The following is a 24,646-nucleotide window of genomic DNA, read 5'->3' on the forward strand; positions in this document are numbered from 1 at the left end:
CAAACATAATTTTGGTGCATTATATGTTTAATATCCTCGCAGACAGATTTCTGTCAAAATTATTTCGATCTGTAACGAATGATCATATAGATTACAATATTTGTTAGTGTTATTTTATATTTTGAATTGGACTTGTTAGAAATTTCTATCAATCTCTTTTCAGTGAATCACTTGACCATTCATTTATTCAACTTAAAAAAATATCAATAAACAAAAGTCCAACCATAAAGTACAAATTTGTAAATTGTTTAAGAATTTGAGTAAGAAAGTAACATATCTAAATGGATACTACTGTTTTTCTGATTATATATTAGTTAGTAAGCTTTATTCTGAAAGATTTAACTTCTGACAGATGTTTTCAAATCTGCCTCCAAAACCTTGAGTGGCTTTGTTGAAGGGGGAGAGGTTCCGTATTTTAAGTGGTCGAGGGCGGTTGAGAGTATGTACGCTTGCATGAGTTTATAGACTTAGCATAGCTAATTGGTCTACTGACGTCGGTAAACCTGAAATCTTCGTATAAAGTCAATTCAAGTATGTTATCTTTCTTTTATAGTACAAACATTGAATTTTTCGAGCACTTGTCCATTGAAAAGCCGCCGATATACCCACCACGTTGGTGATCGTAATAGATTCCAAAAATAACCTAATATCAGTAAATACAATGACATGCAATTCTAAAAACTATTTATTTACACTGGTAGGGAAATCTCTAGGTCCGATACCAAGCTTCTAGTTCCCGAAATGTTTCAGTCGACATAAATGAACGGTCTAGACGTCTGATTCTGAATAAACTTTTCTTGTTTTGTAATGAATTTTAGAAGGCGTTAAGTGAATTACAACGCGTAAGATAAGTGCAATGTTTGAATGAACTAATGATTCCTTTGTACTTGTTGAATGCTTGGTTTCAAATTCCAAATACAGTACATTCGTTAGTGCTTATCTAGTACTTCTTGATCGATCATGAGATGGAACAGATAGATGTTCATTCAACTTCTGAAGCTTTTGAGGATTATTTGGAATGGTTTGAAATCTGTAGCATAACCAAGAACGATGTTAAAGGTGATAACATTGTGGCACACTTCCTGACATTCATCGGAAAAGAAGCATATAGCTTGTTAAAAACTTTGGCATATCCAGAAAAACCTATCTCACTTCCTTATGCAACTCTTAAGCAGCTATTATTAAATTATGTAAAGTGCACTAGTTTTGAATGCCGTGAAAGGGCGAAATTTCGTAAGATGATTCGTCGAAATGACTAAAAGTTTAGGGAATCCATCCTTTAATTGCAAAGAGAAGCTGCCAAATACCATTTTGGTGATCAATTTCATGTGCAGCTGAGAGATCGATTAATTTCATGTATAAACAAACCGTGTTTGAAGAGAGAGCTGTTAGGAATGCCGAACTGTTTTTTTCAGGATGCTAGAACTGCATGTATTAACTATGAAGCACTGAATGAACTTGATATCCAGTCGATGACGATTTCTAATACTTTGCTTAGTCGTCATGATGAAATACAATCTCAGGTCAATCAAACTTACGTTCGTTTATCAGTGATTCCTATTCTCGTGTAAATATGAAAATTGTTCCAACAAGGAATTACAAAATAAATCACGAAGGTGAGACCAAGTTTGGTAAATGTTTATCATGTGGAAAGTTTCATTCTCTCAATTGATGTGCATTTCGTAATGCTAAATGTTTTACATGTTGTAAGATAGGACACATTCAGTCAGTATGCAAAGCTACTGTTTATTTTGCCTCAAAAGGTACTAAATCTTGTAATTTTGATCCCAATAATTCAGCTGTTCCTAATGATCATTTATCTTCGCCTACCATTTCGAAAGATAATGCTCATATTCAAAAGCGACTATATACATCGCTCATCCCATAACTTTATCGTGGACACAGGCAGTATTGAGTCCATTGTTTCATTCAAGAACTTGAAATCCTTAGATCCTAACGTTGTGGTGCGACCCACTGAAGTCTCAGTTTTGAGGATTACTGGACACAGACTGCCCATACGAGGATGTTGTGAATTGCTTATAAGAGATGATAATTCTTCATAAATACCTTGTGAGGTTTTTAGTTAGTGAAACAGGACTGTCGATACTGGTGTAGGGCCACTGAGCCCTAACCAAATCATCCGGACTCCATGGCCAGTATCGTCTGAGGCCGGGCGGAGAATTCATGCAGACTATTGTGGTCCGTTTCTTGGCAAACACTATGCTCTTGTAGTCATCGATAATTTTTCAAAGTGGCCCGAAGTTTTTTCACTACTTCACGAGGCTCTGATGTCACAAACCTAGCATTAAGAAAAGGTGTTTGGTCGAGAAGGGTTTCCCATGGTGTTAATCACCGATAATGGCTCTCATTTTCCTGCAGATGCAATCACTACCTGATTGAATGGTATAGGGTGCAAACATCTGTTTACTGCTCCCAGACATCCTTGTTCTAATGGTCAGGCAGCAAATTTTGTCAGGACATTGAAAACTGTTATTGTTTCTACTGTCGCCTCAACATTTAACCAGCTGGAGAGGGGAATAGATACTTTTCTACTACAATATAGAAAAGCCAGACATTCTGTTACGAAGACTCCATCAAAGCTATTAAAAGGAAGAATTCTTCGGTCGAATATGAGATGTTTGGAGTCTGTATAAGTTATATATTGTCATGGAAATGATCTTCGACCATCCACGGGGATTGTGCCGAAGAATGTTGGGAAATCTAATGTGCGAGTTCTAGATATTAACGACTTAAGTGCATACGATCGACATGTTGATCAAATACTATTCCAGGAACCAGGTAAGTCCGTTCCAATTTCGGTTGTTAATTCTAATGCTAATGAGTAAATTTTAGATAATACAGAATCTGCATTTAATACACTGTCTGACAGACACAAGATGAACTTGAGAAGATGACGTACAATTGATTACAGACACCTAGACTCCAATTTAAGCTGTGGCGGATGTGGTGTTTGAATGAACTAATGATTTCTCTGTACTTGTTGAGTGCTTGATTTCGAGTTCCAAATACAGTACATTCGTCAAAGCTTACCTAGTACTTCCTGATCCATTTGCGTTATTTCTGGGACTCTTAGTTTATACTGTATTTCAAATACTATTGATTATCATAACAAGAGATACATATAAAAATGCCACAAGTATTTGTAGTTCGACAATACTCTAAATCAGTAACACCTTTTATAATGGAAACGTGCCAACCCAGAAGTTGCCGAAGTGTACGATGAAAATCCCATATTGTTCGACTATTTGCATTCTGAACCATGTCCCCTCAAATTGTTGTCATTGCCATTTCCAAAATAACAAGTGGTTATTGAATCTTATTGTATTGTATTCCAGTCAATGACAACTTGGGCTCTCAGTTAACAACAAACATGTAAAATTAATATACATTTTGTGACAAATATTTATTTTCATTCTCGTTATAGTTGCAGCAATATAAGTAAGTTGCTTGTATTGTAGAGGCAAATAAATTCCGAAGCCCGACATGATCTGGTACGCTAAACAATAAACTGTAGATCTGGTTCTTGTTGTAACGTTACATATCATATTTTTATTTTACATTTTTGGTATACACTTTGTATTTGTGGACTTTTTCACATATATGCGTATTTTATTTTCACCATAACAGAATTGGCACCCGGACTGATCAAGATTATGACTCATTAGCCTGCCACGTTCGAATTCACAACATTCTGGCCAGACAATATAGTGGCCTGGTTCTGCTACGCAGAAGCTGAATTCCACGATCACGGCGTGTCAGACCAACGTGTACAATTCTTCGCAGTAGGGAAAGCACTGCTGCACGATTCTGACAAGTACGTCACACCTAGTTCGTCTACAAGTGATGTTTCTGAACTTTACACCACTCTGGATAAGACTATCATAAAACGTGTTGACCTTACTGACCGACAAAGTTTAAAACAGTTCTTCTAGAACATGGAGTTGAAGCGTAGCCTAGTAACGCCTGTGTTACTATGTATGCGAGAGATCTTTGTTCAGCGGACTTTTGACAAGAGCCTTTCAGGACAGCTCTTCTTATCTAAGCTTTCCTGATAGGCTCAGGTGGTTATTATCTCATTTCAAAATAACTTTGCAGACAAACTGGCTGCATCTCCGAGTAGAATTAGGGAGATCACTAAATTATCCAGCATTGAGGTTGGTTCTGTCAAAGAAAATTCTCAAACAACACAAAATGACATTGCAGATTTCTGTCATACTCTCACTAGTTATTTTAGTATTCATCATACTCACAGGCGCTCCAAAAAGCCTATCACGAAGAGCATCTGTCTCTAAAACACGATAAGTATGATAAGTCCCCCATACATTGCAGAAAACCATGCAGTTTCCCAACCTTCAAACCATCCGGAACGAAAAACCTCTGAAAAATTTCCTCCCTCTTGTATACAATAACAGTAACCGTATCTGTTAGACAAGGCCGTTTGTAGTAAATCACTGACGTGATGGCAAAAGGATCGCCATTTTGTTGACATTGAAGCGGAAGTTATAATCATTCACAAACAAATTGTTGGTACATAATTGTTGCGAAGAATACATTTTACAGTTTCTTCAAAAATGCAGTCCTACACAAGTTTCAATGAGGTTTGCATAATATTTGCCATATATATAATCAGGTTCTGTGGGAATATTAGTGAGCTGAATTTAAAGAAGGAAAAGGGAAAAAAGAAGGAAATAAACCTGAAATGTGCAAATATTTTAATAAGTGTGTACGTGAAAACAGAATAAGAACAAACGTGATGTATGTATTACAAATGTATAAAAAACAAATAAGGAGATGAGAAAGTAAATCATTAATGCAGTATGATGCGATGATAGAACGAGAGTTTGCGCGATAATAATTTGGTATGACGCTTTGAAAGTCTTAATTAATTGCAAAGGATAATCCAATATCAGTTTGTATGTGTCATATAAACGTGGTGAAGATACAATGAATTTGAACAGTTCAAGTGTAACTCAAGATAAGCCTTACAAGATCTACTCGAAGAAGCCGATCTCTATCAAAATTGTTTGAAAGATATATGAGAGGAAGAACAAGAATACATCAATTAATAACAGTCGAACAAGAGCAGAGAAAACTAAAGTGTAGACCGAATACACAGAAGCAAGCAAGCGGGTGAAGTGGGGCATTAAAGACAACGAGTAGTAATACGTGACGTAGCCAGCCACGTATGGTGCTTGAATAAACTAATGATACCTTTGTACCTGTCGAATGCTTGATTTCGAATTCTAAATACAACACATTCGTTCGTGCTTATCTAGCACTTCTCGATTCAATTGGGTTATTTCTGGGATTCTTAGTTCATACTATTATTCAAATACTTATAATTACTACACCACGGTAACTGAAAAAGCTGTAAGACAAGAAACTGTGAAAAAAACTATATCACACAACGAAGAAACTGGTAGTGAAATATAGTAAGCCAGAGAAACCAGTTAAGAACAACGAAGTATGTTAATCACTGAGATTCAATAATAGAGGAACATGTGGTAAAACACTTTGAAGAACTATGAACTAGGTCATCTCTATTGAATCCACCGGACATCAAAGCAACACACACAGACCTTTCCGTAGATGTCACTTCACCAACGATTCATGAAATCGGGATGGCCATCAGACAAATGAATAGCAGAAAAGCAGTAGAACCTGACAATATACCAGCTGAAGCACTGGAATAAGACACGGAAGAGACATTAAAGATTCTTCGTTTTTTTCAGGATGAATTTTGGCACGGGAAAAATGTCAGACTCTTCCGAAGCTCCACACTGTTTCGTTTCAACGACCCTGAACGGCCTAACAAGAAGCGATAATTCTGTATTTCACTTGCCGTATTGGCGTAGCGGCCTGACTGTGTCAGTAAATCGCGTCACTAGAGATAATCATTAAACAAACAACTGAACGGAATTCGTCATCATACATCAACTCCCTTGACTATAAGAATTCAGTTCTTAGTGTATATAGGAGGATTTTACGAAACCTTATAAGACAATATGTAGCGAGTAGCTTGAGAAGATAGTCAACATCATCCAGAATTCATATGATGGACTACACTGCAAAGTCGTATATAGAAAACAGCTGACAGACTCATTCCAAGCGAAGACCGGAGTCAAACGAAACTGCTTACTCTTCTTTCTCTTTCTTCTGGTGGTTGAATGGGTTATGAAGAGCTTTGATGCACCTAGACTATTCGAACTTTTTAGATGACCTAACTCTTCTGTCCCACACCTATCAACAAATGCATGTGAAGACGATCAGTGTATCAGCAGCCTATGAACCAGTAGGTCTAACATACACAAGGTAAAAAGCAAGGTCCTCTTTAGTATCCCGGGATCTGACTTCAAGTAGATCATGTGAATGATTGTTATTGAAATATATATGTCGTCTATCCTGGTTTATAATCATCGGCTTAAATCGCGTCAGTCAATAGCGGAACTAAATAAGCCAAATACGAAAATGAATGTTGAATACGTATATTTCATACAATCTTTGATCCAGACGAAATATCGGAGAAGTGAAGAGAAAAGAGCGAAGCGAAATGACGCTCAGTGGAGAAGGCATGTAGCCAACTCCATTTAACCAAGCGTTAATCAATAGTTATATTCACACAAAAATAAGTTACAGATATGTGACGAATGGAATAAGAATTGTACACATACACTCATTTAAAAACAGTCAAGGTTGATAGGTGAATAATTAACAAGGTCAAAATGTGACTCATATAGAATGAATAGATCGGCATGTCCGAAAGCTAGAATAAGATATATGAGCTTAATATATTAACCGACACTACATCTCAAATACAACACTGAAAACACCAACCGAATAACATTTGGTAGAGAAAGTCTGGAAGAGGTTGAATTTATCACGTACCTAGAAAAACCTAATATTCAGAGTATGCCAACCCAATCAAATTAGAAGTCAGAAGTGATGAGGTCCAAAAATATTTTCGAAAGGCAATTGATATACTTAGAAGCGTTTAACCTATGCTGACTAACGGTTGAAGGAAATGAGTGGCATGGTGTACTAATTTATGATATAGTGCGGATTCGTGGCCGAGCGCGTTCAGCCAGGTGTGTCCATCAAACCTAGTGAGGTCAGCACCAAATCTCAAAGACTTACTGAACTATTTACTTTGTAGACTTACTTACCGCTACAGACTCAAACTTCCCTATGTTCTATCTTTACTGTAGACAAGTCGAGCGTGTCTCATATGTTGGAAGGTGGACGCAAAGCAAAAGACATAACCAACTCTTTCAAAAAGTCATTCACACACAAGTACTTAGTCGTCGATATAAATAGCCCAACAAAGGTGGTCGAAAAAGTGCTTAAAGTTCTTGATGAAGAACAATGCCGACCCTCCTAAAAATATTAAGCCTAGTTTTTTAAATAGTCTAATTCTATTATTAAAGCGCGCTATTTAAAAAGGACAGTGGTATTTTTCCTCGCTGAGTAAATTTCTTTGTTTTGATCGTTTATTACGTATCAAGACTACTGTTTTTCACTTTAATTGAATTTATTTCAGTTAAAGTATTCGACTAAAGTATCGTTTTTGCTGTTTTGTCGTTGGTACTCTTGAGTACCTCTTTTTCAACTGTATCTGTTAGTACTTTTGGTCCTAGCAATCTACAGCCCTTCACTTTTGGTCATTGATAAATTTTTTTTGTTCTGAGTATCATCACAGTTTAAAAAGAACCCCTATTAAATGACCGGACAGTGTAAAAAAAGCAGTTGTCAACGTCCGGGTCGTCGTTATCCTGTTGAAAGCGGCATGCAGTGCGACGAGTGCAAAGGCTGGTACCACGAAGTTTGCACGAACTTAACGCCTGCTGCTTTCAAACGGTTCAGTAAGAAGGGTTGTGTGTGGCTTTGTCAACAGTGCTGCTCGGATGCAAACAGTTTGCTAACCGAGGCCATCTCACTGGTTGATGCTGTAAAGAAGTGTTTTAGCAAGCATAGTCGGAACGCGTCAAACAGCACTCGATCTGTCGACACGCAAATCAACGTGAAGGAAACTAAGGTTAGTCCGGTGATAGATGACTCACGCCTGTCAAAGAAGGAAAAGCAGTCTCCAAAGAGGCCTGCCTTAAAAAAAGCTCAAGAAAAGTAGGGTCTTCTGTTCCCCGTCTCCCAGATGGGATCCAACAGGAAACACCTAGGAGCCGCAATCGCAAGGCTCGATCGGTTTCAAAAGGTAAACATAACACGACCCCTCAGGTCGTCGACAACCCCCCAAAACCCAACACTAGGTTTGACACAACTGTTATTGCTTCTACCAGCACCGTTGACGAATGGGTAAAGGTTGTGAGGAAGAAAAGTATTGATATAAAAGGGAAACCTGCCCCCGTAAAAGTGGTTGAAAAATCAAAAGCTGATCATAGCGACAGATCAGCTATTTTTCATAGAATTAAGGAGAGCGATAGCTCTGAACCTAAAGCTCGTTTTGAGCATGACATTGTACTGATTAGGCAGCTGCTTAATCAACTCATGCCTCAAAGTATGACTGGGGTCACCTTGCTAAAGGTGTACAGACTAGGGAGTCTAACGGACTCGAAACCAAATCATTCCAGACTGCCCAAAGTAGTATTCGGCTCTTCGAACGAACGTGACCTAATTTTACAAAATGGACACAAATTAAAGGGTTCAGGAGTCTTTATCCGAAAGGACCTACCGTTGGCAGACCGTGTTAAAAGACGGGAAGCCGAGAAGGAACTACAACATAGGTTGGACGCTGGCGAAAAGGACCTAAAAATTGTAAATTTTCGGGTTGTAAGACTTCGACAGAGAATGATGCCCAAGCCACTCTGGGTGAAGCACGAAGGCACTTAAACAGGCTTCGGATCTGTTACACCAATGCACGAAGCTTACTTAATAAGCGATCGGAACTAGGTGTACAGATTGACTCTACAAAGCCAGATATAATCGCAGTAACAGAAACCTGGCTGACACAGGCTATAGATAGTATAGAACTTGATTTCGAGGGCTTTACGTTAGTAAGGGCCGACAGAACACAAAAGCGCAAAGGAGGCGGAGTAGCTCTATTCATTAGGACTGCCATCCCATTTACCATTATCGATAGTGTATCCCATGAGAGTGGGACGTGTGAATTAGTTAGTCTTCGCTTAAAATGCAAGGGACAAGAGCTGCTGATTGGTTTGGTCTATCGCAGTCCAAGCTGTGAGGCAAATGAGATCCTGTTAAGCAGTCTAAATACTTGGTCCCAAAGTGGTCGATGTCTAATCCTAGGGGACTTTAATGCACCTATGGTAGACTGGGAAAATCTGCGAACTAAATCGTCGGAGAATTCTTTCGAGCAGGAACTAGTTGATGGGGTTATCACATGTGCTCTAGTGCAACATGTGAAAGAAGCGACAAGGTACGATCCGGACACTGAATCATCCTTATTAGATCTTATACTGACTCACTATGAGGATGATGTTGCGAACCTCCATCATATGCCACCCTTAGGTAAAAGTGACCACGCAGTTTTAACTTTCGACTTCCATATAACTGCCAGTCATGAGGACGCGTCAGTCCAGTCCAGACCCAACGTCTGGAAAGCAAACATACCAGACATCATGCACTCAGCATCGTTAATAGATTGGACAATAGACCCAGAGTCCTCCATTGAAACGGCCTGGGACGCATTTCGAAATTCATACTTAAAAGTTACCACACCTCACATCCCTTGGACTATACCAAAGGGGCCGAAAAACTCACCACCATGGTTCAGTAGGGAGGTCCGTATCCTTCTCCGTAAGAAAAGGAAAACGTGGGATATATTTAGGTTACTGGGGACTGATGAGTCAAAATCTCAGTATCGAAAGGCTCGGAACACTTGTGCCTCGACCCTCCGTAAGTCTAGAAAATTGTACGAAGAAAAACTTGTTAAGGAATCCATAGAATGTCCTAAACGCTTGTATTCCTATATAAGCCAAAGGACAAGGAGAAAAGGAAATATTCCTGCTCTATGGGGAGACAGTACTGCTTCATCATTAGTGGAGGACGACTTTGGTAAGGCTCAAGAGTTCTCGAACTACTTTAGCAATGTATATACCATAGAAGCAACCTTCCCGTCAGTGCATACAGATCCCCCCATACACACACTGGATAGCGTGACCATTAAAGAACTCAATGTCTTTGGTCTGCTAAATAAGCTTGACATAGGTAAATCCACGGGGCCCGATGAATTATATCGTAGGCTACTGAAGGAATTATCTAACTTCGTTGCAAGCCCTTTAAGTACATGCTTTAACCTATCCGTTACGCAGGGTCGCTTACCGAAAGATTGGAAAAATGCCATAGTAAGTCCTGTCTTCAAAACAGGCACGAAACACAGACCTGAGAACTACCGCCCCGTTAGCCTAACTAGTGTGGTTGTTAAAATATTAGAAAAGATTATTCGGAAGGAGCTGTTTAAGTATCTCGATAAAAACCGGATCCTCTCGGAGAAGCAGCACGGCTTCAGAATGGGTTATTCTTGTCTCACTAACTTATTAGTGGCTCGTGAAAGCTGGTGTGCTCTTAAGGACCAAAAGCTACCTGTAGACGTCGCCTTCATTGATTTCAGTAAAGCTTTTGATAAAGTTCCGCACAACCGGCTGTTATATAAGCTAAGAAAAGTCGGGATTGCAGGCAATTTATTGATGTGGATAAAAGACTTCTTAGTTGGGCGTCAACAAAGAGTTCGGGTGAACTCAAAGTTATCTAGCTGGGAGACTGTGCTTAGTGGAGTGCCCCGGGGTACAGTTTTGGGGCCAGTGCTATTCCTCTTGTATGTAAATGACCTTCCTTGTATCCTATCATCATCGGTCTTGCTATATGCTGACGATGTCAAGATATGGAGAACGATACGATGTGAGGGTGATAGCTTAGAACTTCAAAATGACCTGAAGAAGTTATCTGAATGGTCTCAAACATGGCAGTTGCCGATAAATACATCCAAGTGTGTTGTGATGCATATCGGTCATCAAGGCACAGATACATACACGATGAATAACACTGAGCTACCTGTCGTCCAGACATATAATGACTTAGGAGTTATCGTTAGTCAAGACTTAAAGACTACTGCACACTGCCGTGCAATAGCCGCCAAAAGTTTTAGAACGTTATGGTCAATACGTAGGGCTTTTAGTCATGTCGACGGTAAGACGCTTTTGACTTTGTATAAAGTGTTCGTACGTCCTAAACTTGAGTACTGCATACAAGCGACTAGCCCCTGCTTTAAAAAAGACAGTGAGCTTCTGGAAAAGGTTCAGAGAACGGCGACTTAGCTGGTTCCCGGAATAGCGAAGCTTCCGTATGAATCTCGACTGGCCAAGCTGAACCTTTTCCCGTTGTCATATCGCAGAACTAGAGGCGACTTGATTACAGTCTACAAATTGCTTAGTGATAAATTTGCACCTAACATGCCCTCATTTTTCTTGTCTTCCAAAACAGAGAATTTACGAGGACACTCCAAAAAAGTTCACAAGCCGAGAACAAATTGCTTGTCAGCTGACTATCGACTTTCCCATCGAATCATCAACGAGTGGAATTCACTACCTCAGCACGTGGTTGAGGCTCCATCCGTCGACTCTTTCAAAAGAAAGTTGGATCAACTGAGAGACCACCATTGCCAGGACTAACATAGGCCATCGAGCCTCCTGTTCTTCCCAAACTGAAACTGAAAACGCTTTAAACGCTATGAATGCAGTGGGGTTAAGCTATCTGCTTATAAACTCGATTTCAAGAACACCCTATCATAAAGCTTGCGCTGTTGATTGTTGTCTATTACCGTCTCTGATAAGTGAGTGCATTAGCCGAGACTTCAACTTACTTTTTTTCAATTATCTTTTCCGGTCCTACCCATGCTACTCCTCAGTCATATAAAGTATCTTCCGGTTAGACGTGAATTGCTACATGAAGAAACTGCATAACCATTATTAGGCAATTATCAAAGAATAGCAGTTATTAGACGTTGTTTTAATTTTTTCATGCTGGCGGTCCACCGACCTCGCCAATTACAGGTGGGAATTCAAAATGCCTGCAGGCAAACCGTCTGGTCTGAAGACTGCTCGCAAACTTCGAGATCATCGCCGAACCCAGAAATGGTCGGATAAAGCATACAAAAAGGCTCATATTGGAACGAGGTGGAAAGCGAATCCTTTCAAGGGTGCCTCACACGCTAAGGGTGTTGTACTAGAGAAGGTAAGTCACATTGTTCAAGACATTGTATCTTAGGTTGGTGTTGAAGCTAAACAACCAAATTCTGCCATCCGTAAATGTGTAAGGGTTCAGCTTTTAAAGAATGGGAAGAAGATCACTGCTTTCGTACCTAATGATGGGTGTTTAAATTTCATTGAGGAAAATGATGAAGTTCTTGTATCTGGTTTCGGGCGGAAGGGGCACGCAGTCGGCGATATACCTGGTGTAAGGTTCAAGATTGTTAAGGTTGCAGGTGTATCACTTAAGGCTTTGTACACACATAAGAAGGAAAGACCCAGGGCTTAGTATTTTTCATAATATATTTTCGTTTTTGGATATGGATTGTTAATTACGAATAACATGTTGACACGGTTTTATTGTATAGTGACATCTTTTCTTCATCTACTGATGTGCCCGGTATCTGAACTTCACGTTCTAGTGCATTAAGTTACTACCCGTTTAAAATGCATAGTCGAATATATATTTTCGCGTTAGTCTGCCTGTATTTGAGTACTTGTTATTTATAAAAGATGCGTACCGGCGCTGTGGGGGTATATCTTGTCATTCCGATGTTAGTATGTTCTCGAAATAATCTTACCACCAGTACATCAACGTGAAATGATACTGGTTGATTCATCTAACTCCTGGTTGTTTATTTAGAATCTCATTTGTTTCCATCAAGATTGAAATTGTGTCTATTGCTTCATGTTATGTATTGTTCATTGTAATAATTAGCCTAGCCAATGTGACCACTCTTTTGCTAGGTTATATCTGTTTACAGCTGGTTAAGTGTATGCTGATATTGTCATGACCAAATTCTCCAACCCAATACATACATTTTTTAAGCTTTGTGCCTCTTCATTATAAGAGAAACTTAGTCAAATGTCTTGCGAATAGAGCTCTTAAGATATGCTCAGTCGACACAATTGATAGGGAATTACAACACGTAATATTTTGATTGAATTGGGATATTCACTGGGTTTCTTGAAGAAACACTTGCGGGTACAGAACAAGAAAATAGTGACTGACGGCTAATAAGTAACCGCTTTTCTTGAAACTGCAATTCGATGGTGGTTTAGCTAGCGATGTATTACGGGATAGATTGACTAGAGCAGTAAAGAGAATGTTTGATGCTACCAACCTCTGCCTATTGTATTCGACCCGATCGGTGGTGATTCCGCAATTGAAGGATAAGTTACCTGGTTATGCCACTTCTATGTGTATCTACGAATCCAGCTGCTCCTGTGGAGGAAGCTATATTGGGCGCACTACCAGACAACTAACCAACGAGTTAGTGAACACCCTTCGTAATTAGGAAAAGGTCACGTCAAAAAAATACGCAGTTCGGTTCTATCACACTTGATCGATAGCAGTCATATAGCGGACAGAAACAAGTCGTTCGAAGTTATTTGTCGTATTGTTGTTATCAATGACTTATAAACTACCTTGGTTGGTTTAATAATTTCGTATATGCATATAATTATTACTGTATATTAGAGTAAAGCCTGATGAGGATCTAATCGAAAACAATATTGTTCGCTTATATATGTTGTTCTAAATTTATCTGTATCCCACGAGAAGACAGTAGATCCATTTAATAGCAAATAGCTATCTGTAGTATTGTGTATCAGCTTACTGCAGTTGGTTGAAGAAAATCGTAGATTGAGTTTGTCAACATGAATTCCTCAGACGGACGGTGACTTTCAAGCATTCAAACGCTCGGAGTGCAATTACAGTGCTAATTTGGAATAACTTGATGATGTGTATCATATTGTTGACTTCAAATATATGTAGTCATCAGATACGTATTGGACAGTACAGTACTCCTGAAAAGATGATTCACTGTTATTCTAACAACTAACAAGACTACAACTATTAGAAATGTTGACGTCATTCCGCGATTTATTTAGAAAACGAGTGAAGAACCTGAAATAATATATATTTACTTGAATTATCATAATACTCTACCAGTTTCAGAATCAAGTTAACTTCAATAAGCTAATATTTGCAAGCAGTATTCAATATGTTTCTGTCAAGTATGTAAGGTAAAGCATTTGGATACAGAATATTAATTGTTCAACGATGTTATTTTCACAAGGATCGATACTAAAAGCTTGTAACAATAGTTAGTCGTAGATTCTGGACACCGGCCGAACGTCCAATTTTTTTACGCTATAAACCGACAGTTATATCTGAAAATTCGAGCGAGTATGTTAAAGGTGGTTTGAAGTTGCCGTAAGCCGACTCCTCAAAGAGGTATTTATTAGCTAGTGGTAGAGATACATTAAATTTTCCTTTTTCTAAACCTTCACAGTTGTACTGTGTTATTAGTGAATAGTCCTAAGATGTTAAGGAGAGCGTTGTTTTTATGTTCCGATTTACCTGTAGCGAACAGCTCCTCAACTCAGACGGTAATAATTTATAGAATTGTGGGCTTTTCAACAAATGATAGATTTCCATTGCCTCTAAATTTTGAGTCACTTTCAGCTAAAAGTAATAAAAGATATGTTTATAGTATCTAAAGAGACAAAACATACACTATCCATAACGTATCTAGACTCGATGTTGTTTTCACAAGGTGAGATCCTCAAGTACTGAATCTTTCCAACGTTTCCTCGCTCAATCTGAAATATTTTTGGTGATTTATCAAAATAGCACTAATAAATGACATTACTGATTAAATATTGGCTAGTAAATCATTAAATGATACATGCATTCAGTCTCACAATACCTCCGGAAAATATAGGAAGGTGGTCAGTTTATAGAAGGGGGTAGTAGTATTAAGGAAAGCTGCGTCGGACTAGTTTCTGCTGGAATAGAAGTCGGTGGCGGTACAAGCTTGAGTAACTTCGACTAAAAACTGGCTATTTTTGCTGAACTGTTCCTCCTTTTATTTATGATAATCACCCTTTATCCCCTGAATTTTATTTTCTTGTGTGGCGCATATTTAGTTGTACTTTTATTATGCGCTTTCAATTAAACTCCCGTAAGCACTCATGAAGACATTGCACCTGTGACAAGGTGGCTGTCTAATAGTATCGCATGTTTTGTTCATCTTTGGTTTTCAACGGATGTCTATTTATAATTTTGTGCTTTGTAGTTACTAACCAGATATAGAGGTTTAGTATATTTTACACCGTATGACCACAGCAAGAACTGCAGCTTTCATGTTTTCCTGTTGGTATTCATAATCAATAAGTACATGGTGGTGAAGTCATCCTTCTTTTAACAACACAAACTAGAATAGAACGCTACCCATACATGCATTTATTATGATTAGTTATTAATCTTTATGACTTGAGGCATGGAAATTTCACTATCGAAGTAGTTACTGCTACAGAATTAGCACAAGTATTCATATTAGTCATAACCAGTTGTCGCTTGTAGTTTGGTGCTTCATGGCTCAAACGAAATAAGGAATTAGGTATGGTGTAATTAGTCTCTTTGAATGAGTCTATTTGTTTTACTGCATGTTAAAGGACGGAAATAGAGTCAATCCACAAATCTTGAACGCTTGATATTTAGATAATGGGTAGGATTTCCGAATTATATTGTATTATTCATTGTAAATCTAACCCGTTCTCAGCTGATGACATTGAATATATTATACTAAGCACATCTCTTTGTGATTAGTTCAAATTATGAGCATTATATTTAAGGTATTAGAAAATAATACAGACGAAACTGCTTCGTAGTGCTCACTCCTGTTAATAGATGAAGGGATATATTGAATTCATAATAGGTGGCTCAAACTAAGCAAAGCTTTTCCAAAGTTACTAAAATCTCATTAGTCATTAACCCGAAAGGATTAGTTCTTAGGATTGCATCGTTTCATTTAGTAAAACTAGTTGCTGATGAAGAATAGTAAGTTAGCCTTTTGCACGTTGAGGGAGAGAAGCCCATCGCACGTTCTTTGACTTCTCTCTCGGAGTTTATCGGATTCCGACTTTTTTTTAGCTTCAAATAAAACTTGAGTCAGTTTGGGAGTCATTAAGCGGAAGACTAAGGTAAAATAGCAACATACAACCATATAATATTGATGACTAAAATCACTATGATCTGCAGATCCATATTTCAGTCCGAAAGTTAGTAAAATTCATGTCAATGGGGTTGTAAGAAATGAAAAGTTCTAACAACGATCTGGGCAGCTGGACTGTGAATATATTATTATTCTGAACTATGGCCCGTGTGTCCACCAGATAAGACTAGGATCTTATCGCTGTCGCATAGATTTCTCTGCTGGTTTGCCTATTCATCTTTACGTACGGACGTTCGCAGCATTTTAATACACTATATTGGGTTTTCAACCTAACATCGACATATTTGAGATCCATTGAGCACGATATCAACTGTTGAAATTAACAGCTGTTTTGATGTGTAGTAGTAGAGTCTGGCAGAAAAGTACGTTGATTACTAAACATAGAATAGAATTTCCACCGAGATATGTCAAGACAATCGATGGGGACCGTCTACTGATGTAAAGTCCTTTTTAAAAGAAAGTACGTTTTTAATATCTAATAAACAGCCCAAACCTTTCCGACAGATGATTGTAAATCAGCAAGATTTTCAGTGAACTTGAACTTCGCAGACCATTTATTTTGGGATCCAATAACATCCAAATAAAATTCCTTGGGATCATTTAAGTGAATCAGTGGAGGTCTTATTTCTAAAGTATACTGAACCTTGGCTGACTGATTTCCAGGTTTGGTTTTTAGACGAATCTCCTTACGGGCTGTCACTAGAGTGAAATCAATGATACAATCAAATGTTATCTTATTCAAACGATGTTTGTTACTCGAAACAGTTCTTATCAGTAATAAGGAAAATAACTACATCATATGAGCAAGAGGATTATCAAAAAATGAAGTCATGTAATATCACATACATAGTATATTAGGCTGGTTTCGTATTTAATGAAATAGTGTTCCTGGTAGGATATCACGTAACTAGTCCACATAAAAACTGGCTTTGCGAAGTATGGCGTAACGATATTTCGAAATTATCACTAGAATAAGTAATAAATATTCACACGACGTTTGAGAACAGTAATTTATTATCATCCGAAAAGTAGTTGTGGATTAACAGGTTACATATACCGGCTTACTCCGTGATGTTCTGACATAGCGAGAGACAAATGAACATCTTGAGTTCGCACTTACCCTTGATAACGCGATTTAAGAAGCAGTTCGAGTGTATGTATAACGGCTTTAACGGTGGGGTTGGTGCGCAGATGTAATCAGTTCACATATAGCAAAAACCATAGCATAGTGATTACTAAGAACTTTGTTGAATAATAACAATAATCATTTACTAGATTTACAAACAGGTGTAACAGTAGAAACTGAAGCGAGATGATAAGCCGTGTGCATTGCTTTTTGCTTAAAAAGAGACTAGGGGACATAAATGTATCAGTAAACAGCAGATCTTTCCACAAAACAGCTGAAGTCTTCTTAACTTCATAACGATCGTAGTGTGTATCTACCAAATAGTCGATCTCGAAGTGATCTATTGTAGAGGGGCTCATAAATATGACTCCTACCTGAAGATGAGGAAGTTTCTGAAAGAGTATTAATTCAAATTTATTCAGAATATTGAATTTTATAACTTGCCGAGGAAAAACTTAGCACACGAATTAAAAAAACTCATAAATCCGACGGGGTATAAATTATATTATGTCTGGTAATAAATTTATCTTCAAACTATCTAAATATCAGTTGCAGTAATCTAAACTAAACCGAAGATGTTATTGTATAATCCAGGACAACAATAATATCCTGTTAATCGAACAGTGGGGAAATGCTTAATCATAGAAACGAAGATGGATGAATATGGAGATTTATGGTTTAAATGAACTTTCACGTAATGAACAGAACTTTTGATGATTAGAAGCAAGTGGGCTTTCTTATTACAATAACTATATGCTGATTGACGTAACAGTAATAAAATCTATGATAACTAAAAAATAGTATGCATCTAACTGATTACCTTCAGGTTTATGTTTGATAAAACATCTCTTCAAAAATATTCTCTCTAATTCCATTGTCGAGTAAAATATTAAGATGTGATGTGGTTCACAATTACGAACTGATTAAGGTCATTTGATAGAACCAATCACAGCCATCATACTTAAACTGAAATAATTAAAATTTTGTTTTATAAGGGCAATTAACTTTTCGATTTGTTTAAAAAAGTGGATCTACACTACGTTGGGTGATAAAAATGACACACAGATAAAAGGTTGATGCTAGAGATAAAACTGATACATTCTCAAATATATGAGACTATATATGTCTACAGTACGTATGAAATAGATAATAATGTGCCTAACTTGGGAATACAGTTTTCGAGTCTGCAGAAAATGTCAACTTACTTAAAGAAAGACAACGATTAACAAGGTTATTTAACATTTTGATCATTTAAGTGACAATGATCGGTGAAGCTATAAGACGGAATTGGCCTTGATTGTTAAGTATCTTGTTAATTTACATAGTAGTGGAATCAATCTATAGTTAATATAGTCAGTCACCCTAAACAGCGAGTGTCCGTGATCATTCTAGAATACTTTAAACTAGAACTTTATACAAAATAGAGGAGAAAAATTTATGGTGAAGGAGATACACTTACAAAACACTTAGTTGGATTCCACTTTTAATAATGTTATTAAACTTACCGGAGAACAAGTTATCTGAATCTAGCGTGTTACTTTTAACCAATTGATTTCAACAATTAGTCTAACTGATATTATGTTTATACTGGGCAACTATGTATTTAAGAACAAAACTACCTTATGAATGAACAAGATTGTTTTTACTGACTTATCATTAGATGAAGAACTATAAATTAACTATCGAACATATTCAGTACTTTTGCGACTAGCTTTAAAAACATCATAGTCACTTGTCTAAAACCTAATAATCCACTTAACTGAACGCCTTCAACTCGGCGCGATCATCATTCAATATCAAGGGATTAAGTTAATCTATTTACTTATCTCTATTCCCGTATGGAATAATCAAAATTACTATACCAACTTATCTACTCATATCCAACTGAAAATCGAACAAAGTTAAAGCTAGAAAAATATCTATATAAAAATATACATATGCAATACATTTTATTACATACTTGCGACTTTGTACACATACAGTGATAGAAACACACATAAGTTACTCATACTCTATCATGATTTCTGTCAATGGAGACGATAAAAATTTTGTTGAATTAATTATCCTAATACCTTAAACTATACATATTCAATGTAAAATTGAACTTTATCAAGGAGTAAACAAGGATGTTTTACTAAAATTAAATATACAAATGAATATACATGAGCAGGAGGTGTTTCAACGTAGTAACAGTAATATACAAACAATAAAGGAATAATCTATTTTTGAAAAACCTAAGCATTCAGATAGATTTATAAGAATGGCATCCATCCTTTATACATTTGACAGAGTCGGTCAACATCGGTAGCTTCTTTAATTAAAGTATCCACCTACAAGGTAAAATAAGTATATTAAAATTCAGAAACTATATATATATATATTGAAAGAAGACTAGGTAGTGTCCAAATCGAAGTAAATTATTGGTTCTAGAAGCTAGTGATTGTTAAGAAGACTACGTCAGGAAATGGAGCCTTCCTGATAAGCGGTTGCATAGACGACTTAAGATACCTAAAGAACTTAATGATTCATGAGTGCTTCAGCTATCAATTTAGTTTTAAATATAAATTCAGTGAGGTATGAGAGGTACGGGATCATGATTAACACAAAGAACAGAAATATCGGGAGACATTCCAGAAGATTTTGTTTACATTACTACCTAAATAGGAGATAAAAAGAAGGTATATAACGATTGTGTCTGAGGTCTTGAGCAATACCTGACAGCGCATTAAAGAAATAAGTCATAAATTGTTCATGACCTTAGTCAACGGGATAAAAGAAGTACTACTTTCAACAATGTACCATTAAAGATGACCATAGTCAGCTTTCCTAAAGCAATATGCACAGTGTTGGTGCTCATTAGACGAATCTATAAACAAGAATAACCGAATGAAAGAGTGAGTTTTGTGCACTAATACGTCGTCACACGATAAAACGATGTAATGGATATACTTATGATTAAGAAGTCTATTTGGATCATATATATATATATATATATATAATACTATCACGGATTAATTATTAGAGCTGTTGACATAATTCAATCAACAACAGCATAAAATAAAGATTATGAAGTTGGAAAATCCACAGTAACTTATGATATCATAAATCATTGATTAAACCCGTGTTTCAATAAAAAATTCTAGAATGACAACAAACATCTTGACTTGAAAATATCGTTTAGTAGACGCGTCAATAACCCTAAATTTTAGTCTTTGTGCTTGTTATCGTCCACGATTGAGATATATATAAGCCTTATATGAAGCATGTGCCTCCTTGTTTTTAAAGAAAGATATGAATGTGAATACCGAAAAACTCAGCAAAATGTTGGGGTCTTCATATTAATTGCCAACAACTATTTAATGATGGGTAGAATTCACAGTGAAAATTAGTGACTAAGCTATCCAACTTGGTCGCTTTGTTTAGGTATAGGCGTTGAGCATAAAAACAATACACTCGGACAATATCACATGGTGACTGGATTTGTAAAAATGAAATACTCTAATTTTTATAACACATGTATTCAGAAGCATCTAAGCTATAAATAATCAAAAATAATCACATATAAATAAAATAGAGCTATATCTCTTATGATAAGTTTAACTGTGAAGATGTATTCATAAGCGAATTCATTTTATGTCCACAAAACCCTTTCTAATCAAATGGATCATAAGTATAGTTCATCTAGTTTGTAAACTTACTTGTCCTTCAACAGACATAGGTAAAATCTGGCTGAATCCATCATGTTCTGTAATTTTACCTTTAAGACGATCTTCCATACGTGCTAATTTTTCTGTAGCTGCCCTGGTTGCACGTTCTGTCAAGTCCAAGTCGGATGATGCGTTTCCATCTGATGTAGAACCACCACGGCGAGTTCGTCCAGCTATAAAAAGAATTGTAAACATAACAGTTATTTTTACCTATATGGTCTTGTCAAAATTTTGTCATTTCTGAGTCTTTTTTAGCAATCAGTTAGTGAAAACTAGGTAGCACTGGATAAAGGTCTTGTTCCAGTTAACGATTCTTCAGTTGAGTAGAATCATGATCACACACAGTATATGCTTTTAAAATTCCATTTAATCTTCGGTTCACAGTCGTCATAAAATGATTTCTCGTATTGTGTTAGGCCTTTGTGGAAATGATTTCAATGGAGCGGCACTGTGTGTATTAATAAAACTACAAACTAAAAAGTCAAAACATGTTTTATACTTTGGTACGTTCGAATAGATTACTTTATCACCTAAAACCGTAGAAAGGAAAGAAAGTCAGCAGCACAACAACAGGACAAGCTAAACTATTCCACTGCGCTCCAGCCCTGCTAACTAGAGGTAGAAAACCAGATTCACCTGATGGAAATATATATTCTATAAGCAGTCTGAAGCACGAACGAATAAGCACAAAACTCAGGCGCATGAATACAGTACAAAAATGTCCTAAAAGAGGGAACGAATCTGTTATAACGCTCGGTTTTACTTCGTCTAGTGTTATAACGGTTGGGTTTCGACGTTTACACGTATGGGACGTTAATTTACCTTAAACAAATATCTACACTAGATTCCCTCTCAGTGTCTGTTCTACAGGACGTCAACACAACTCAGGTCAAGAACACGTGATTAGCCTGACCACAACGTAAATATATTTCCACGCCCAAAACCCCGACGCAATCCAACAACAATAAGTGAGTAATAATAATAAGGACAGGGGAATATATAACTCAACTGACACCTATCAGACTATCTACATGTCTGACTAAGCAGACAACCAATCATTATCATTCTCGCCCACACATCAGAATCAATGACATTTAAGGTCCTTTCCAAGTGGGGAATACAAACTGAGAGTAAAAGTGGGCGCTTTTGGTACAAAAAGAGGAAATTCAAAAATAAAATTACAAAAATGAGACGTTTACCAAGTGATTTGAGGGGAATCAAGCATTCCCAACAGACTTACTACTTTCACCACCAGGCAATGCGTTACTTCGTACGTTTCCAGTTTGTTCAACAACAGCATCAAAATAAATTGGACGGAACACTGCCAAGAGTGGATCGATTTCGTGACGTAGTAAACGCATAACTGCTTCTGAACAACGTCTGAATGTACCTTCATAACCTGTTGGACCCATAGCATGAACCATATTGCGAGTTAAACGGAATGGAACACGTTCGGGCCAAGGTAAAGTAAGACCATTATTGAATACACACGAAAAATCAACATGAACAAGATCACCAGATATAGAGTCGAACAATATATTCTCTGTATGTCTATCACCAAGACCGAGAACATAACCAACCATGCTCATAACTGCACAAGTACGTGCATAACATTCCCGTCCTGAATACCTGAAGTGAAAATAAACCCAATAATAATCGGTTATAAAAAAGTAACGCATGGGTATGGTAATAGGCAATCATTTCTATTAATCCTAGAACTTGCTAACAATATGTTCTCATTACTTATGCCCCCAAATGCCCTGGTATGACCGAGAAAGTGATAAGCCCGCCCTCCTTCTCGAAATACGCTCACACGGCTACGCGTATACAGTCTCTGCCGGGGAAGTCCTACTCACTGTCTTCTCGTGGCGGCGGTGTTGTTTACGAAAATGTCCGGTGCTTTTACCGGATTCCAATCCAATGGTGCACATGGGCTCCAGTATCCTGAGGGAACAAATGGCGTATGAACCAATCGTTGGTCACCGGTTACCATGGGACTGCATCTCCTCACGATGCTCCACTGCCTTGTGGGTTAGACCTTCAGGTCAAAGGCTCGGAGTGTGGCCCCCTAAGAAAACCACCTACTTCGGTCTGGGCACCTGGGCAGTATCACAGCCCACACACAAATAAAATGAAAATGACGATATTTACTGAAAATTCTATTCTCGCTTCGATTTACAAAAATCTCACATTTCCTCTTCTTCTTATTATTTACTGCGTCGTTTATTCACTCTCTTCTATTCCCACTCTGTCTATCAATATTTTTCGACTTATACAGCAGCTCGCCTATGGTGGAAACTCAGTTCTATCTAAACGTTCTCGAGTCATTGTCTGGTTGAAAATTGTATGCTACCACCAAAAACGAATACTGAAGCAGTTTTCCTGAAACCAAGTGCACCATTCAAACTGACTGTCTTCAGAGTTCGCACACTTATGCAGGTCGGACAACAGATAGGGCTGGCTACGTCTTTGTAACTTCCTAATATCGACGTTTGTTGTCTATCCGAGACCCGTATTCAAGACTCTGGCGAAGTACTACAAATTCGCTCTCCATCTGTCGCTTCGATAAGTTTGTTTCACGTGCGCTTATCCAGGGACCCTGTGGCATCTTCGTCTGGTCTTGCTGGCGTTGGTGTCGCACCAAGCGCTAGAGCTGAGACAGCACCATTAACAGTCGATTATGTGCTGTCAGATTAGAAAGTTCCATCAAAGTGAGAAGAAATCGGCATGAGAAACGAAGTCTTTTCGTCATCTCCGCCTATGCTTCGACAGATTGCAGCCCGGATGCAATCAAGGATAAATTCTACCACCAGTTAACTGTTCTTCTCCAGAAAGTGCGATCGACAGATATTTTAGTACTTGGATGCTCAGGTCGGGCGTCTAGGCACAGAAGAGAGTCGCTTAGGTGGCCGATGGGGACTCGTTGGTCACAGGACAGATAACGGGGACCGTCTACTGCAAATGTGCACAGACCACAACCTGTTTCTGTCCAGCACTAACTTTCGGCACAGTCATCGCCGATGTGCCACCTGGCGTCCTCCCACTGCATCTCAAGCCTGGACTCAGATTGATCAAAAAACGATCTGCTGCCGCTGGTGTATAAAACTGCCGCTCCTTTTGGAGTACCTATCTGGACTCTGACAATACCTTGGTCTGCGCCAATCTTACCTTACTTTTCAGTGGCCAACGAAGTGACCGCCACCAACGGATTGATGTTAGCAAGTTGGTTGCAACTCCTGTTGCAAGTAAGTATCGAATCGAGCTAGCTTCTAGGCTAGCTACCATTCCACCGAAAAGTATAGATGAGCATTGGTTGCAACTTCACGACGACATCAAAATGGCGAGTAAAGCCGCTTGCAGCTTCGCGAAACGTCCCGCTTATAAGCACTGGGTTTCTTCTTGCTCCTTACAACTCATTGAAGCCCGTCGGTCTACTCCGGGTGACCGTGAGTTTGACCACAAACGAAGGATGTTACGTAAGGAAATTGGGCAAAGCTTGCGTGAGGACCGAGAAGCCTGGTGGTCGGAACGTGCTAATGAGCTGGAAGCGGCAGC

At 38.0% G+C, this 24,646-nt stretch overlaps 2 protein-coding genes across 2 annotated transcripts in view; one reads left to right on the plus strand and one right to left on the minus strand.

The window, feature by feature from the left end:
• Positions 1-12,054: 12,054 nt before the first annotated feature.
• On the plus strand, positions 12,055-12,551 carry RPS23 (40S ribosomal protein S23; the record flags this gene model as incomplete). Its single annotated transcript, XM_012940301.2, has 2 exons — positions 12,055-12,222; positions 12,256-12,551. 2 exons carry the CDS (start codon positions 12,055-12,057, stop codon positions 12,523-12,525), a joined length of 438 nt encoding a protein of 145 aa, XP_012795755.1. The 3' UTR covers positions 12,526-12,551.
• Positions 12,552-14,229: 1,678 nt separating this feature from the next.
• MS3_00004189 (uncharacterized protein) overlaps positions 14,230-24,646 on the minus strand; it is a 66,968-nt gene continuing 56,551 nt past the window's right edge. The window contains exons 48-53 of the mRNA XM_051212084.1: positions 22,332-22,720; positions 21,083-21,264; positions 16,752-19,714; positions 14,757-14,843; positions 14,602-14,706; positions 14,230-14,559 (exon numbers count right to left, since the gene is read on the minus strand). Coding sequence (XP_051072221.1) covers positions 19,637-19,714; positions 21,083-21,264; positions 22,332-22,720 — 649 coding nt within the window. The 3' untranslated portion in view covers positions 14,230-14,559; positions 14,602-14,706; positions 14,757-14,843; positions 16,752-19,636. The remainder of the gene's footprint in view (positions 14,560-14,601; positions 14,707-14,756; positions 14,844-16,751; positions 19,715-21,082; positions 21,265-22,331; positions 22,721-24,646) is intronic.

This window comes from Schistosoma haematobium, chromosome ZW (genome assembly GCF_000699445.3).
Source record: "Schistosoma haematobium chromosome ZW, whole genome shotgun sequence".
In the NCBI taxonomy this organism is placed as follows: Eukaryota; Metazoa; Platyhelminthes; class Trematoda; order Strigeidida; family Schistosomatidae; genus Schistosoma; species Schistosoma haematobium.